This window comes from Mustela lutreola, chromosome 3 (assembly GCF_030435805.1).
Source record: "Mustela lutreola isolate mMusLut2 chromosome 3, mMusLut2.pri, whole genome shotgun sequence".
Lineage (NCBI taxonomy): Eukaryota > Metazoa > Chordata > Mammalia > Carnivora > Mustelidae > Mustela > Mustela lutreola.
Genome location: NC_081292.1, coordinates 62,101,410 through 62,119,756, shown reverse-complemented (window position 1 = coordinate 62,119,756; position 18,347 = coordinate 62,101,410). Strand labels below are relative to the sequence as shown.

Here is an 18,347-nt window from a genome sequence, read left to right as displayed (position 1 = left end):
GCTATGCCAAGAATTCGGTATCTATACCAGCTACCCCAGAAGATCATCCCTCAAAAGATTTTGTTGGAGTTTAGTGTTTCTCTCTGCAACAGGGTAAGAACAGTAACCTATATTGGTTAACAGGCGTGTTCGAATGAAATTGGCTCTCTCAACTGCTGTCAACTTTTTCTCTACTCAGTGTCCTAAATGATTAGTCAACACTCACTAGGGAGGGCTTAGTTGATTTAAATTCACACTGGTGACTAGCAACCTTCCAAAAGTCTGGTGCATTATAAAACAAATGTTTAGAGAATGGATACATGATCAATCAGTGACACATGCTGTTTTCATTATAGGGTTATTGTTATTAATAAGCCATAGTGCTGGCTTATTAAAATTGAATTCTTAAAACAATTTGGCAAGTCAAGTTGCCAATTTTATAGATGAAGAAACTGAACATCAGTGGGAATAAACAATTTACTCAGGGTCAACTGAAAAGTCAAAGCTTGGATTTGAGTCTAGATCTATATGAATTCAATTCTGATGCTTCTATCTCACGATAGGTCGATCTCCCATTGGTACTTCATAAACTTAAAGACCGTACAACATATTACTCCCTGGCCACTATGTCCCAGATTCAAGGTTGTGTTTTGTTGGTTGTTTTGTGTTTTTTTGATAGTCAAGGTTCAATCACACTAAAACAAAATTAGTGTTTAATTTATGTCAGACATTTAATCTCTAACCCTTTGAGTTTTCTTATCTGTAGAAGGGGCTTGGTAATAGCAATTTCAGAGCATGAATGGTGAATCAAATGAGTATTGGGCACATAGGAAATTCTTAATAAGTAGGGCCTACAGTTAAAAATGTTACATTTTATGTTATCTCAAGTGTTCCTGTTTAAGTTTTTGTGTAAAATGAGGAGTGACGCTCAATATCTTTAGGAACATTTCTAGCCCAAATTCATGAGACACAGGTATTAAACAACAATAAAAATAAGGTATTGAAACAATGACGCCATTGGCTATAGATATCTTGGGGAGTCCTCCCACAAGAAGGAACCAGGCTTGGGACATCAGCCCAATACTTACTTGGAATACAAGTTTGGGGTATATGATTTGATATTAACAACAGGATTATATTGTCTAATTTTACAAGGGCATTCAATGGAAAAAAGATCAAGATTTGTTTTCTTCAGCAAAACTGGGGGACATGGATAAGTTTGAAAGCATCTTTTAAAAATGCATTAAACCAAAAAAGCTAGGATAGACATGATTAACAACAATCTAATTTGTGGTAACACACCCATGGACTTCATTTTCATGCTAATATGTTCTTTCTTTTCTCTTCCCTAGCCAGACCTGTCATGTACCTAGCACCCTTTTTGTTCCCATCACCTTTGTTATAAAACACTTCCTTATAATGCCCAACATGCCTGCTTCCCACAGCTAGGATTACATGGAAGGTGGGACATTCTCAAACTTTTTTGTACATATTGCTGTAACATGCCCTAATTTTGCATTATATCAACCAGATCCTGTATCCCCTTACTGAATGGCCTACTCATTGAGTTGCCTAAGCTACTGTGACTAAGCTACTTCTCAAGTATCTGGTTCCCATAGAGACAGAACAGCTATCACATTGTCAGGCATTCATTTCTTTATATGCCTGTAGAGTAAGCCCAACCACATGCTCCCTTAACAATGCTCAGAGACACCACCAAAACTATGCTCCAAGAAAAAAGGCTTGCCCTTCAATGCTTTAAGACTGCTCTCCTTAGTGAAAGGAATGAAAGGGAGGCAAAGTGTTCAGATCAGCTTGGCTATTATTATTGTTTGGAAGAATCCTTGTTGAACCACATATTTTTACAAGGCGTGATTATCAGATTTGAGAGCAAATTTTTCCTGACTCTAAAGTTCTCTAATCAAAAGAACATCAAGCAAGCCTCCTTGCATGCTGCAGGCTCCAGTTCAACATCCTCAGCAATGTGTCTTTAGAAGGGATGCCTCATGACATTGAGACAACAGGTGTTCAGTGCAAAAGAGGTGTTTGCAAACATTTAGTATGAAATCATACTAAGAGTGTCTGAGGACCTTCTGATTCAGAGTTGTGTTCTGCTGACCCTAAACCTGTCATCTGAAGACCTGTCCTTTCCCACATGTCCCAGGCTCACCTTCCAACCACCTTCTTGCCTGGTCCAAGTAGATGTCTTCCTCATCTCAACAAATACACAACTAGGCTCCCAGCTGCTTAGGACAAAAACCTGGGAATGTTTTTTTCACTCCTCTCTATTACTGACCACCAGTACAAGACAAATCCTTTACAAATCCTGTTTTTCTACTTCCAATAGAATCCAGAAGCCAGTGAGTTCTCTCCATCTCTACTGCTAGTCCATTGGGTCACTCCTACCTCCTTTCAGTTCCCCAACCCTCTTCCCCCACCATTGTTCTTCACACACAGCCAAAATAATTTGAAAATTTGAATCAGATCTTTTCATGTCCTCCCTTGAAGTCCTTCAGTAAATTCTTCTGGGATGTGCAATGAGATTAACCCTCTTGACATGCCTTGTACTTGCCCTCATCTGCACCTTCATCACTGAGCTCAGCCACACTTGCCTTTAACATCAAACCGTTTCCTGCTTCTGTGCTCACTGCTTTCTCTGCTTAGAACTCTCTTTCCCCTGATGGCCACATTATCAACCAGCCTCTTTTATTCTGACCTCTGGTTCAAAGTCATACTCAGGAAGACCTTCCCCAAACATGCCTTCCAAGGTTACTTTCTTCCCAACCCCTGCCAAATTATAAATGAATGGTTAACTTACATTAAATATTTCAGGTCATCCATACTAAAGAATATATACATTTGGTTTTGAAAATTATAGGAGATAAAACTTTTTATCATATGCTCTAGGATGAGAAAACTAAACAAAATAACAAAATACTATTTGATGAAACCTCAAAATACTGATGGCTGATACTTTTAAAAATAAAATTTGTGGTACTTGTAATGCTTTGTTTAGATATTGTTGAGGGTCTGAATGAAAAACCCTAAGCTGCCAGTGGCTTCTAGGTTAGGTGTGAATTCCATGTGCAAACCAATGACTTATAGCCTGGGATTGACACAAGGTCATTAGGTCATGGGGATGCCTACCGCCTCACCCAAAGTTGGCGCCTTTCAGTGGTGAACAGAGCCCTGATCAAGACAGCTCTCTTTGCATCAATCTGGCCCTTAATTTGAAAGCTTTCAAAGATTCGACACTTTCTGGATGGTTTTCAAATGCTGGTGTTCTAAACACATGCTCATTTCAATGCTTTCTTCCTTAAGAGTTAGTTGTAGGGACATTAAAATGGTTTGGTTAAGAAGATCTTCAGGATTCTTCCTACTAATGATACATTGATATTTCAGCTACTAATCCTTAGTTTGTTAAGTAGTAGTCTTGTGGAAATACTAGTAATAGTATTCATAGAAATACTAGTAATCATATTCACAGGAGGAGGAAGACCAAAACATGCCACAGCTAATATTTATCGGATCCTTATTATGTGCTAGCCACAGAGTAGAGATTTTCTTTGAATGATTGATTCTATGGCTTTATTTTTTTTTCTTAATAATAATCATACTGTACTTTGTTCACTGTCTCCTTCTTATAGAAAATCTAACAATAAGATGGGGCATTTTGTTGCTTTACAGATAACTTATTTCTGAATAGAAATTCGAAGGGTAGATTATTCCAGAATATGTTTGTTCTTACAAATGTGCATTTTTTCCAGCCGTTTTTTGGGGTGGGGGGTTAGGTGTAACTCCAGGGTTAAGATAAGGAAAGCTGCATTGTGAAGCTCAACTGATAATTCCTCAACTTTCACTGACAAACTATACCTACATGGCAGCACTCAATATTTATGTATCGAAAGAATGGGTGCCAGGATAAAATCTCTATTGAGAGGATGCATTTTGCGGGTATCAATTTTAACATTTAGTTGTGATAAACACCTGGAGTCACCAAGTCACAGAATTCACTTCCTAAGGCTCTGAACCAATGGCTTCAATGATGTTAGACTTGTAAAATGATTTCTTTAAAGATTAAAAAAATGAAAAATACCATATTCACAGGATAACTTCAGAAATTACCTATCACCACTTTAAACAACACAGTTTTTGTGTAGGAAAAGTTTATGAAACCACCAAGAAATAAATCAAAAAGAATTTCTCAGGTTTTTGAGAAGCTCAAAAGGAGAGCATGGAGGCCGAATGTCTACTCATAGAAGGCAGTCTCTAATACTCTTTCTTTCTTTCTTTCTGTCTTTCTCCTTCCTTCCAACCTTCCTTCCTTCCTGTATCTATCTATCTATCTATCCATCCACCCATCTCAGAGAGAGAGAGAGAGAGAGAGAGAGAGAGACAGTGAGAGAAGAACACAAGCAGGGAGAGTGGGGGAGGGAGAAGCAGACTTCCTTCTGAGCAGGGAGCCTGATGCAGGACTCCATCCCAAGACCCTGGGATCATGACCTGAGCTGAAGGCAGATGCCCAACAACTGAGCCACCCAGGCACCCCTGTAATGTTCTTTTTTATATACCACACCAAGGTAAGTATTGTAACAACAGTATTTGTCCAATTGGCGTTCAGAGGCCCAATTTTACACACCATTCACGTACCTTAGCCTCATGACATAGGGATTTATAAAGACATTCATAATGGGTATTTTGAAAGTAAAATACTAAAACTGCTAATCACTGAAGACAAGAACATGTAAAATATTTGCTCCACTGAATATGTTATGAATAATAAAAGTAAAAGAACGGTGCAAATAAAAAATACCAAAAATTGTTCTATGTTTCTCTATATTTTATTATTTCATCCTAGAACAATATTCCAAACACTTTTATTCATTAGGTTCTGAAATCAGAATAAACTTAATTGCATAATTTTTTCTCATTTTTAAGGACCTAAAAAAACTCCTTTTGTTCATTTATATGTTTTTGTCTTACATATATATTGGACTCTATCAATAAATTAAGACGTTCCCCTTCCATACTTTAGATTTATTATTTAAAGTTAAACCACATTCCCATCTGGACAAAAAAACTCAGTTCCAGGCATATTTATTCTAAAGAAATTAAAAACTCTTGGTACTCACCCTCCCATATCTGTTGGCATAGGACCCTGTGAGCAAGGAATGGAAAACGATGATTGTCTCATCCAAGTCCCAGATGAACACCCTCTACAAAGAGAGAACCAAATCAATATGTCTTTCCCTTGGTTGAGAAACCTGTTATTCAGTGCACTTCAACATAAATAAGCACTCTTAAAATAGAAGACAGAAGAAAAACCTGAATTTACTGTGTTTTTAAAATACAACTTTTCCAAAAAGCATCCTCTAGCTTTTCTCCAGAGTATAGCATCAGGTGAGATATAAAAGAATAATTATATTAATGACATCAATACAAACAAGAAATAATAATATATGTCCTTTCATGACATCAATACAAGCAAAAAATAATAATATATGTTCTTTCTACTTCTGAAGTATATTCTTAGTTTACTCTTCTGAAAAAATGAACAATGAGCTAAAACTAGTCTGTTTATAACTTCTTGAGACAGAGAGAGGCCAATAAATTAAAACTCAAGCGTTTTTCTTACCTCTTCTGCTTATTAAGAAGCATTAAAATAGTGAATCTTATGTTTGATTTTCATCAAGCCAAGTATTAAAAAACTATACCTAAAACCTAAAACTTCACATCAACTATTCACCTTCTGTTACCTTTGGACTGTTATCACATGGATGGGTTATGTATGACTCCTGCCTGGTTTATAACTTCTTGAGACTTAAGCAGACACATCACACAGGCTCTTGATACACTCAGGCTATTTGGAATCAGATTTAAAGGAATTCACTTCAAAAACATCTTCGAGATACCACAGAGGCCTCCCAAGCCTACTTGTCTTCTTCCCCTTTCCACTCATACCAATATATATTCATACACATGGGTTCTGCTGGGAAATTTCCATCTTTTCAGCCAAAATAATCATGTTTTCCACCATCAGATTTCACTGGGCAAAACATAGAAACTAATTGCAGTGGATTCAAGGTTATGAAATCTACCCTTCAAGGTTTTATTTAATCCCTCCTGCTTTTGAACTCCACCAAAACAGGTCTCATAAAATGACTACCATTTCAGTTTAGAACATCCCAGGTTTTCCTTTCTCAATATATATGAGTGTGTCTTTAATTTTCAAAGTGGATTTTAGTAAGTCTTTTTAGTATGACACTTAATTAAAATGACAATGATATAGAACAGTATAAAAGAATTTTCCTCATGCAAAAGGATATAATTTACTATTTTAAAGAGAAATAACCAGATACTTTACATGTAGTTAAAATGGTAGAGAAAACAGAAATGATTATTTTTAACTATAAGTAAAAGAAAAGAGAAAGAAAATGCTTTACTTATGATACAGAGAAGAAAGCAGTTACAAAGCATTTGGACATCTTGATGACGGCCATTTACATTACAGATGTCTAGAACTACCCTTTAACTACCAAGATACCTTGTTATTTACCAGGGCACTGGCAATGACATACCTCGAGGTCAGAATCCGGGGGAGGTGAAGGATTATTGTTTCTTCGGCCCCGTCCGCGGGACTTCCCATCTGAACTTCGGCGCAATCGATCAGAATCTGAGTCTTTAATGGGTGTTGATGGGCTGTGGATTGTACTGTACTCTGTAGAAATACAGAAAGGCCTTTCATCTTTTGGTTCTATTACCATGGTGTCAAGATCAACCTTGTTTTAATTTTGGGGGAAGCTTGATGAGTAAAACACATTTCATTCTTTTCCCTTTCGTTGCTGTTTACCTCCATTGATGAATAATTTGAGATACTGAATACCAAGAATCCATTCTTTTGAAAGAATGTGTGATTAGAAATGAAAAAAAATTAATTGATAGTGCAAAATTGGAGGCTGTAGGAAGTTGTAGTTTTTCTTTGTGGTTCTCCATGATGAGACAAAGCTCACCCATCCCCACCTCCACGTACGTGTTTTTCTTTCATTCCACACAAGCAGGGCCCAGCCATACCAAGAGAGGTTCACACAGGTGCCTTATCAGCCACTCTCCCACCTATGAAAGTCTTCTGGTTCACAGAAAGAAAAGAAAAATCAACTCTGGGACAGGAAAAAACTGACTCCCAAGGCAGATGTTTCTTTGAAAATTTCAAAATCTCCTTTTCTCTCTCATTTTATGTGAGAACAAAGGAGTGGCAAGATAAGGAAGAACAGACATATGGGCAATACCCATACCTTGAGAGCATCCATCACAGATTCTCACGGTATCTTAGTCTCTGAACCAAAAATCCCAAACAGAGAGCACATTAAAATTGCTCACCTGGGTAACTCAGAGAAATCACAGAAACGACAAAATAAAGAATCACCCCTAACGAGCTACAGGAATGGCTGAGTAGTGGTGACTATAGAGTCGGGCTAGGAGCACTCTTACCCTACTCCAAAATGAGCAAAAACCCTTTACAGTTTCTTCTTTTCTCCAGTCCATGCATTAAACAACTTCTACCTCCCCAAATGCTTTGCCAGATTTCTCTTCTGGATACAGTTTGGACTCTCCCAAGGTGGTATAAGGAATGATAATTCTTATTGAGATGTTGTTTATATTACATTTCACCAAACAGAGAAGTAGTGAGAACAGCTGAATATCTGGTAGCCTCTATTAATATACTATCATCCCTAACTATATCCAGAAGGCCAGCCGTGTGTCAAACCATGTGGTCTCAGTATTACTTCGAAGTTTAAGGCTTAAGCCTTAGGAGGTGAAATAGATAGGAATGGACTTCAACAGAGTAAATTCCACTTCTAAACCACATAGAACAGCCCTATATCTTCTGTTTTAACTTTAAAATCCAAACAGATTCCTATCTCTTTTGGATGAGGCTTTTGCATGTCTTCTGCCATAGAAAACAAGACAGCAAACTTCTTCATATGCACCAGTCATGGGGTCCTTGTACCCAGGAACCACCATCATAACATACAAACCTGCTAATTAATTATGGCCAGAAAGTCCAAAACAACTTTTCACTACGTCAGCATATGTAGTTCCATGGGATGCATTTTTGAGCTAACCTATCTTGTAGAACTATCAAAATACAGTGCTGGCTGGTCAAACTTTAACATTCTCCAAATCCACATGTGATCCTTTTCTTACAGAGGACTGTGGTATCCTCTCCTCAAAACGTTCAAAGCCAAGCATCTGCCTTCCATGTTTTATAAAGAATTAGGCCTCTGAAGAAATACATATTTTTAAGGAGCTCAGAGAATTCAAAGTTGTGTTTTGAAGAAAAAGTCTTGACCTCCTCCTTCTTTAAAAAATCTGTAACTACATCTCTGTGCAAACCTGGATAGCCACCATCTGAGACAGAACACATGCCAATTTCTTTACCAGTGTCAAAACAACATTTACTTTGCAACTGGCATAACTGGCATCTAAATTTGACTCGTACTTCAAGTATTTGACTGCAAGGTCCATCTTCAGTTGTGAATTCTCCACCTTTTGAGGTTCATAATTGAGAAGAAGCTAAAAGATGTGAAGCAATGTATCATATCATATGATGTCTTTCGCTTTGACTTCTAGCTAGTTTAGGGCGAATTTTTTTCACCATGTGTTTCATCTTACCAAGGTTTTCCAAGGTTTTCTTACCCTAGATTTCTCCTATGGATTACTCATTCCTTTAGTTTTTGGAGTATATTTCTTTATTCCTGTGTTAAAACCCAATTAAATCTTTTAAAAAATGTATTCCATCTTTCTTTTTTTTTTTTTAAATAAAAATGAATATTAAATTGATTACTCAATTCTATAAACCTATCCCCAAAGAAACTAAGTTCAATGAGCAAAGTATACAGGTAGATTTCCTAATTATCTTATCTAAAGTTTTTCCAGGTGGAAAAGAAGCCCTTAAATATGGACAATCTGATACTTCTAAATATTAAAACACACACACACACACACACACACACACACCCCTTATAGGCCTCAACTTATTAGAAAGAATATAAAAGTTAAATGATGCAAATTAGATTTTATTTTATTTATTTTTTTAAATATTTTATTTATTCATTTGACAGAGAGAGAAAGCACAAGTAGGCAGAGAGGCAGAGAGAGAGAAGGGGGGAAGCAGGCTCCCTGCTGAGCAGAGAGCCCGATATGGGACTCGATCCCAGGACCCTGAGATCATGACCTGAGCTGAAGGCAGAGGCTTAACCCACTGAGCCACCCAGGTGCCCCAATGCAAGCTAGATTTTTAAAAAAATCTCTTCCTCTTTGTTCTATGAGGTGGGAATAAACACTTCTACTCTCCTAACCAGCTTTCCTGACTCTATTCTCCTTCCTTCTATTAGTGTAAAACAACTCAACAAATAATTTAATCTTCTAATCCACTGAAATCTCATGTTTCATTAAAATCCTTTCCAAATTATTCAACTTTACCCCCACTGAGATAATGAATGTGAAAATAGAAGAGCATTTATTTCACTTAACAAACAATGACTGCATGCCCATACTATTTCAGGCACTGTACCAAGAGCTTGAAGTATGATGATGTACCATACAGATATAGTCTTTTTGGAGCTTAAAATTCAGAGGAAGGTACTGATTTATGAACAAAAATAAGAGATTAGAAAACAATAGAGAAAGGGTCATGACATGAGAAAGGTAGAGTGCTGGGAAACTATAGAGCAAGTGCATATAACTTAAGATTTACAGGATTATAGAAGCGTCCTGAAGATGAAGAACAAACTTACCAGTAAAAAATGGAATATAAATGTTCTCCAGGCAGGGACATGAGCATGTGTGATGGTGGAGAAAGAGAGAAAGAGAGAGGAGAGGAGAGGAGAGAGAATGTCAAAGAATTGAAAAAAAAAAAAAATTAATCTGGCCTGATTCTACAGAGGAAGAATACAGAGATGAGGCTGGATTGGCAGGCAAAGAATTTAAGAATGGAGGGATGAAATCAAATTTCCAACTTGAATAGATGGTTCTAGCTCCACTATGGTGCAGGTGCTGGTGGCAAGTCAAGAGTGAGAAGCAGAGACCAGCCAGGAGGATAATTCAGTGGGCGATGTTAGTGGTTTAACAACAGGGAAGGTGAAGGTATAAGGCACAAGGCATGGGTTTAGGAAGAAGGGATTATAGGGAAGTGTGTAGATGAGAATTCACATTCAACTTTGAACATACTGAACTTGAAGAGTCCGCGGTATTCAAGATGTCCAGTAGGCTGCTAGACTGCTCTGAAGCTGAGGAAAGAAATGTGGGCTGGGTTTAGGTTTGTAAATTGATGCCATACATAATGTGATTAAAGAAATGGGTATAATTAAAGACATGGAGGGTATGTAGAGGGACAGGCAGAGAAAAATGGGTAGGACATGAGGAAGAAAACACAGGTTAGTGTGTTGTAGAGGAAAGAGTATGTCCTGAAGGAAAGAGTGATCAATTTGGCTGATCTGATCAGCCTAAAGATAAGCTAAAGTGAAGACTGATTCCAAGAGTACTTGGAGATTTAGAGTCAATGAGAACTTTGGCACACATGGCAGAAGTATAGATTTGAGAAGTATGGAGGTGGTGGACTAGAAGGATAAAAATGAGATAGCAGAAGGTAGAAGAGTAAACAGGAGTTGTTTCTGAAGACCCTATAATGGCCAAATTCAATAATTATATTTTAGTTCTTAGTCTTATTGCACTTTGCTATGACTGTGCTGACCACTGGCTCTTCTAAACTGGGGTCCATTAGAGTAACTGACTTCTTGTCCTCCCACGTTTGCTTCTCATTCTCCCACTCACACTATTACTTCTGTCCGTTTAGAGACCTCTTCCTCTACCCAAAGCTTAAATGTTAGTGTTTCTGTATTAGTGATACTCAAATTGATCTGGGACAAAATAAGAAGCTTGTATCACGATGTTAATGCGATGCTTCCTTCATCAAAAGTCTCTCTAAGATTAAAAAAAGTAGTTGAAGTACACAGTGTGCTCAGCGATGCTGTTGATTATATTCTGAAGCAAATCCTCATGTCACATGGACTATTACTAAACAAAGTGGATAGGTGGCCAGCTGGTGGAGTATATCTTGAGCAGCAGTGCAGGAGAATTTTCTCTATGGCTCTCTTATCTCACTACAAGCTCTCAGCAGTTTGTAGTATTTGTAAGAGGGATTTCAATGATCACTTCCAGGCTGATGATTCTAAAGCCTCTGGATCTGTTGACCTGAACATCTCAGTGTTTGCTAACCCTCTCTACCTGAATACTCCATGGGCACCACAACTAAAGCTGTCTCCACATGCAAGAGCCTCCTTCTCTCTTAATGAGTCTGCTTAATGGTACCAACATCTACCCAGTTTTTCAAGACAGAAATTACTTGTTAGCTCCATCATCTAGACTAAGTTTTGTGGATTTTACCTTTTGAATACTTTTTATTCCAAGTTCAGGCTCTCATCATCCCTGCCTTGATTCTTGCAACAGGCGGCTTTCAAGCTTCCTACCCACAACCTTTCAATTACCACCTACACCAACATGACAGAAAACTTTAAAACTTTAAAAACTTTAAAACTCCTAGGGTAGAATAGGAAGGACAGTCTAGATTATAGGATTTTAAGACACTGAGCTATGGACTCAACTGCCATGTTTCAAGTCACAATCCCACTGCTTATGAGAAGTATGACTTTGGATAAATTAATTACCTTTTCTATGAGTCAGTTTCATCATCTCTAAAATCAGAATAAATGAGAAAAGTAAAACCAGTATACACATAAAGGTAGTTAGAACTGGTGCATGACACTAGCACTCTACCATGTTAGCTACCTTGAAATACAGAGAAGTCCCACCAAGTCCAACTTCTCTCTCTTCAGACAGTCACACCTAATTTTCTGAGTTCTCTGAGCATGTCATGCTCTTTGATGACATTGAACATGCTATTCCACTTTTTTAGAATGCTCTTTCTTTATACTTACTACCCCTCCCCTGATTTGTCTGTGAAATTCCCATGAACACCTAAAGTTCATGTATGTTCTTCATGAATTTTCTATCTAAATCTGAGTCCCTGTTTTGCAGTTATGTTTATCTCTGTTGTAGGGTTATACAATTTTTGCAATCATTTACGTCCATAGTGGATAACAACTTGAGTTATTTTGAGCAAATGTCCCTTACTCCTGCTCTTAGAGGAAAGAAGCTGGTGGTGTTCATTTTATATTCTGAGAATGCAGTGAGAGTCCAGAGCACCAAGTACACATTAAAAAAAAAAAAAAAAAAAGATGACTGAAAGAATGAATGTTTCTCAAGTTTGGCTGTTGCTCTATTACCTACCTAATTATTCCTACTAACTAGTCAAAATATTTCAAAATGAGAAATTTGTTTTTAAAGCTTATTTAAACATTAATGTTTACATATTCAATCATATAATTTTAGAATCTACATAAGATCATTAACATTCTTACATTTGTAAGTATTACTGAAGAGTTCCATAAATCCTTCAATATTGCAAAGGAAAACAGAACTGGAACTCAGAAGATTTCATTTAGTTCCTCTTGGCTCTCTCTGAGCTGAGTTCATAACTCCTATATATAAGACTCCTGGAGTCTTAAGGACATTTCTTCCATGTTTTGTAACCTCCTGGTCTATCAAATTGAGGACACAGCCTAGATGATTTAGCCTTAAAGTTTTATTATCTGTGACATACAATATTTACCACATCTTTCTAGCTGTTAGCTTTTATTCCTTCCCTCTTACATAGTCACCTTCAGACTAATCTATACAAAATACCATGGCAACACCAACCATCAGAATCCATCAGTACCTAGCGCAAATTCCTTACCTGGTTTTAGTTCTCATGCTATTCCTGGACAGGTTAGCTACTTTCTTATACACATTGCCAAATAGTTTTCAAAAGGATTGTATCAATTTAAATTCTGTCAATTTTACCACAGCATTACACACAATGATTATTATTGTTTTAAAGAAGTCCTTGCTATTTTATTCAGTGTAGAATAGTAGTGGTTTTAATTAGGACATATTGGAGATACTTACAAATATGGGTTTGAAAATTATACTTCCCTTTATGAACTATCCAAATCCTTGGCAATTTTTTATACTCCTTTTATTAATAAATACAAAAGTTTTAACCTCTTTTTCATATTTATAGATACTTTTCCACTTGATAGCTCCTCAAATATTCAAATGATGCTGGTATTTCCCTAAATTATGACTTCCTTCACAGAAGTTTTTTTTTATTTTTATGTAGTCCTGCATTATATAAAGCACAGCCTGTTGGCCTGGTTGACTCCTTGAAGATTTAGGGATAAGCATTTGCATTTATTCTAAGTGGAGCAGAGAATTTTTGATCTAACTTTATAATCCTGGGACTATATATGCCAGTGGTAGTTGTAAAGGAAGTAGAATACAGGGTTCCTGCAAGCGCACTTCTCTTTGCTTTGGGAGGATGGAAGCTCTCTGTCCTTGTTTCTAAGTTTAACTGAGGTGAAAGACTACTCCTCTGAAACAGAATCAAGTAACCAGACTCTGTGTGGACAGGCAGCTCTTGCCACATATATAATGATAATTGGGTTGAGGCCAGGAAAGCTACTATCTCTGGCTAGACCCTGAATCTACGCTAAGACAATACCAATTACAAGAGGAAGTACAGAGCTTTGTGGAATAGCCTTATAGAGATTACCTAGATTGAATGAACCTGATACATGGCAATCAATAGTTGTATTCCATTTGCTGCTATAGGAGACTCAGACAAAAATAACAGGGTGTCTTACTTTCCTAAAAGCAGGTGTTGTCATGTTTGAGACTCAACATTTTAAGTATACGGACAGTTACACAGGTTGAGTGTGAAGATGTCAGCAACTGACCATGTGGCACCCCCAAACTTTGAGACTCTCAAAATCAACATATGTATATATAAAAATCCTCTCAAATGGGATGAATCAAGCCAAAATTAGGAAGATTGAGAGAAAGAATGCAGAGACATTAATTTTGATTCCATGAGGAAAGGTTATTCTGATTACCCTGACATTTCCCATAGGGAGGCCACAAGCCCAACAAATCCTAAACCACCATTGGGTTTATTTCTGTTTATAATTTTAAAAATTGGTTTTCCTATGAGGTAAAAAAAAAAAAAAAAAAAAAAAAAAAAACCCAAAACTACTCTATAAAGCTGAGTTTGATTACTTTAAGGTAAATATGGGGTTGCTTCTTACTCCAAGGATGGGCTCTGTAATCAATGAGTAAAGTAGGAAAACCACAAATACTCAGTTTCCCAGAAATCCTCTCTCAAATAGCTACACTGTGAGGTGAAAGGGCAGTGAAACCCACTGGTGGGATAGCGAGGTACAGATAACATAGGTACCCAGAGAGAGGCATGGAGTCGACTTGCCCACAATATTTTTTTTTCTGTCTCTATTCGTTAATGAAAAAGATAGCAATTTTTTTTTAATGGTCAGATAGTAAATGCCTTGGGCTTTGTGTGACTTAACTCTGCCATTGGAAGTGGAAAAGCAACCATAGGCAAAATATTAATAAAGGAACAGGGTGGTGGTGTCTCTAAAAGCAGGGGAAACAAGGGCAAAAATTAGCTATTGGGACTTCTAAAGATGAAAGGCTTTTTGCACAGCATAGGAAACAGTGGACAAAACCAAAGCACAGACTACAGAATGGGAGAAGATATTTGCATATGTTTTATCAGATAAAGGGTTGGTTAGTACCCCAAATCTATTAAGAAATTATCAAAGTCAACATCCAAAGAACAAATAATCCAGCCAAGAAATGGGCAGAGGACATCAACAGACATTTCTCAGACAGACAAATGGCCAACAGACACATGTAAAATTGCTCAACATCACTCAGCATCAGGGAAATACAAATAAAAACCACACTAAGATATCACCTCACACCAGTTAGAATGGCTAAAATTAACAAGTCAGGTAATAACTTGATGTTGGTGAGGACATGGAGAAAGGGGATTCCTCCTACACTGTTGGTGGGAATGCAAACTGGTGTAGCCACTCTGGAAAACAGTATGAAGGGTCCTCAAAACGTTGAAAATAGAGGAACCATATGACCCAGCAATCTCACTACTGAGTATTTACCCTAAAGATACAAATGTAGTGATCTGAAAGGGCACATGCACCCCAACGCTTACAGCAGCAATGTCCACAACAGCCAACCTATGGAAAGAGCCCAGACATCCATTGACAGATGAATACAAAATACAATGGAATATTATTTAGCCACCAAAAAAAAAAAAAAAGGAAATCTTACCATTAGCAACAATGTGGATGGAACTAGAGTGTGTTAATCTAAGTGAAATAAGTCAGAAAAAGACAATTATATGATTTCACTCATGTGGAATTTAAGAAACAAAACAGTAGAGAACAGAGGAAGGGAAGGAAAAAGAAAGCAAGATGAAAACAGAGAGGGAGACAAACCATAAGAGATTCTTAACCATAGGAAACAAACTGAGGGTGGCTGGAGGGGAGGTGGGATAATTGGGTGATGGGCATTGAAGAGGGCACATGATGCAATGAGCACTGGGTGTCATATGCAAATGATGAATCACTAAACTCTACCTCTCAAACTAGTAATACTTTTTTTAAAATTAATTAAATTGAATTTAAAAAATAAACAAGTATGGTGGTGTTTCAACAAACCTTTATCAAACAGATTTGGCTTATGGGAGTATATAATTGTATTCATTAGGGAAATAGTGTGTTAATATGAGATTCCAGGAAGTGACTCCCTTATGACTATGTGATTTAAGTGATTGTCACCTTACTACTCTGGGTGATATTGCTTCTTCAACATTGCTGCAAACCTTAAATGTTAACATCATGATACAAGTAATAAGTGAACCATGTTGCCAAACTAACTGGAGAACAAGGTCCAAAACAAGGTGCTTATTTTTTTGGAATTGATAATAAATAGAAAAGGAATTTAATTTAATACGTACTTTTTAAAAGTACATATTATCCCAGGTGGGAAGTGACCCCAGCAGTCATGGTATCAATATATATCTACTTTGAATATGCAAACAAGGTTCTGTTTTTCTCATGAACACAGTAACTTGGCATGCAAAATAGATCAGAGTCTCCTTGGGTTCGTAGGAACACTGGACGCATATATCGTGCGAGTGATTTTGTGTCCTTGTCTCTAGCAGAATGACTCTAGGCAGGCACCAAGCCTAAAGAAACTGCTGGAGGTTGGGCACTGCTCTAGGTGTGTGGCCTTGGGGATGCTTTCTTACAGGACTCTTTGTAGTTGACAGAATCTGAAGGACACAATCACAAGCTATCCCAGCAGGCAAGCACATCAGGGACACTGGATGATGAGCTAAGCCGTCTTTCTAAGAAAAATTCAAATGCCCAGCCATTGTCAAGCCATGCTGTTCACCACACAGGAAAATTAGGAAATTTAGGTGAAAGATCCAATAGCAAAGGGGCAGGTAGGCCTTTCCCACTGAGCACTTAGATGTCCTGGACTAACAGAGACCTCTAATAACTGAATCTGAAGAACATTCCTTCGCAGGCTCACCTCCAGCCCTCTGACGACAGGCTCGCCTCTGCCCTCTGACGACATTTTGTAAAATGGATTCTCTTCTCCTGTAAGGCCATCAGGAGGAGCACTGCCTGGAATCAACCTCTCTACTCAGACCCTCTCAGAGCTGAAAACTGAAATTCCTACTATTGTCAAGCCTCTAGAGAAATTCCAGTGGTGGCCTAAACTTCCTGCTTGAATTCCTCTGTGTCAGAAGGCAATACCACAGACAACGAAATGTGTGTGCGTGCACAGATTCGCTCAGCTACTTTCATTTCCCAGTAAGAGGGCAACAAAGTTGGAAACCTTTGAAAAGGTCTTTATAGACAGCATTAAATTAAAAAAAAAAAAAATCCTTGAAACAAATCATTCTTGTTTGCAAGGCCAGGCGCCATGCTTGGCTCTCCCACGTTTTGCATTTATGCTTGCTGCCCTGGTCAACTCATGCAGACATGTAAGGTTTAAATAGCATCTGTGATGAGCCACAAATTTAGGTCCTGAATTTTCCTACCCAACAGACTTATCCACCGAACAACCTACTTGCCATCTTCCCCTGGATTTCTAACAGCCAGGGCACCACAAACAACACATGCTCAATAGAAGTTCTGATTTCTCCAACAATACCTTCTCTTCTTGCCATTTCTACCATATTAATAAGTGTCAAATGCCCTTTTTTAGCTCTTTGGGCCCAAAACTGTGGTGTCATGATTCCTCTCTTATTACTCTTCACGTTAAATCCACCAACAAATCCTGATAGCTCTACTTTCCAATCTCTCCAAAATCTGACCACATTCACCACCTCCTCCCCTATCATCTGAGCCTGCCCAAACTCCCTCCTCTTGGGCCACAGGAACCATCTCCTGCGTGACCACCATGCCCCTTCTTCTCTTGCTTATTCTAAGTCCAACAAGCAGACAGATTCTATTTTAAATATAATGACACCATGTCACTTTTATGCTTAAACACTTCTCACCTCATTCAAAACAAACAAAAAATCCAAAGTCTTCCCCGTGCCTACAAGCCTTCTATGATCCAGATTCTTACCTCCCTACCCCAGGCCCCTTCCACTCTCCACCCCAGAGTGATCCAGTGACACTGGCCTTCCTGTTGCTGCTCCATTCACCAAACACAGTCCTGCTTCCAGGCTTGGGGAACTGCTGTTTCCTCTCCCAGAACACTCTCCCCCCACCCCCAAGACTCAGAGGTGGCACTCTCTACAAAGTAATTCCAGTTCTCAGCTCAAATGTCACCCTGCCAGACCATGCTTCTGAAAGAATTTGTCTACCCTAACTCTATCTATTTTACAAACTGTTTCATCCTTCCAAGCACTTCTGACAACCAGAGGCATTTTACATTTACTTGTAGTCTGTGTGCTGCCTAGTGCCCTGTGTCTAGAACAGTGCCTGGAATATACCATAAACATCCATTGTTGAATGAGCTAACAACCCAGCATGTGGGACATCCCTGGTTCACAGGGTGCACGTGATCATGGATAATCCTTCATGCAAATCTTATTTCACCATTCTCATAAAGAATGTATCACAGTTAACTATTTATTCATGTGCCTTCACGCTCATACTGGGAGGAGCTGACAGGAAGGGAACTTGGGCACATTGATTCCTGATTCCATCTTCTGGATTCAACTTATTTTATGCAGTACAGAACTCGGAGTAGACCTTACCCTTCACTGGAAGAGGCCACATTAGGGTTGACAAGTAGACAGGTGGATTGAACACGGCTTCCTCTAGGCTCTGAGATTACTTCTCTCACTCCATCTGCCTTCTCTGGCT

The 18,347-nt window shown here is 38.1% G+C and overlaps 1 protein-coding gene across 9 annotated transcripts in view; it reads right to left on the bottom strand.

The window, feature by feature from the left end:
• EYA1 (EYA transcriptional coactivator and phosphatase 1) overlaps nucleotides 1-18,347 on the bottom strand; it is a 359,925-nt gene that overhangs the window by 75,779 nt on the left and 265,799 nt on the right. For all 9 annotated transcript variants that reach the window (XM_059166236.1, XM_059166239.1, XM_059166237.1 and 6 more), the window contains 2 exons: nucleotides 6,558-6,697; nucleotides 5,112-5,195 (listed from right to left, as the gene is read on the bottom strand). In XM_059166236.1, coding sequence (XP_059022219.1) covers nucleotides 5,112-5,195; nucleotides 6,558-6,697 — 224 coding nt within the window. The remainder of the gene's footprint in view (nucleotides 1-5,111; nucleotides 5,196-6,557; nucleotides 6,698-18,347) is intronic.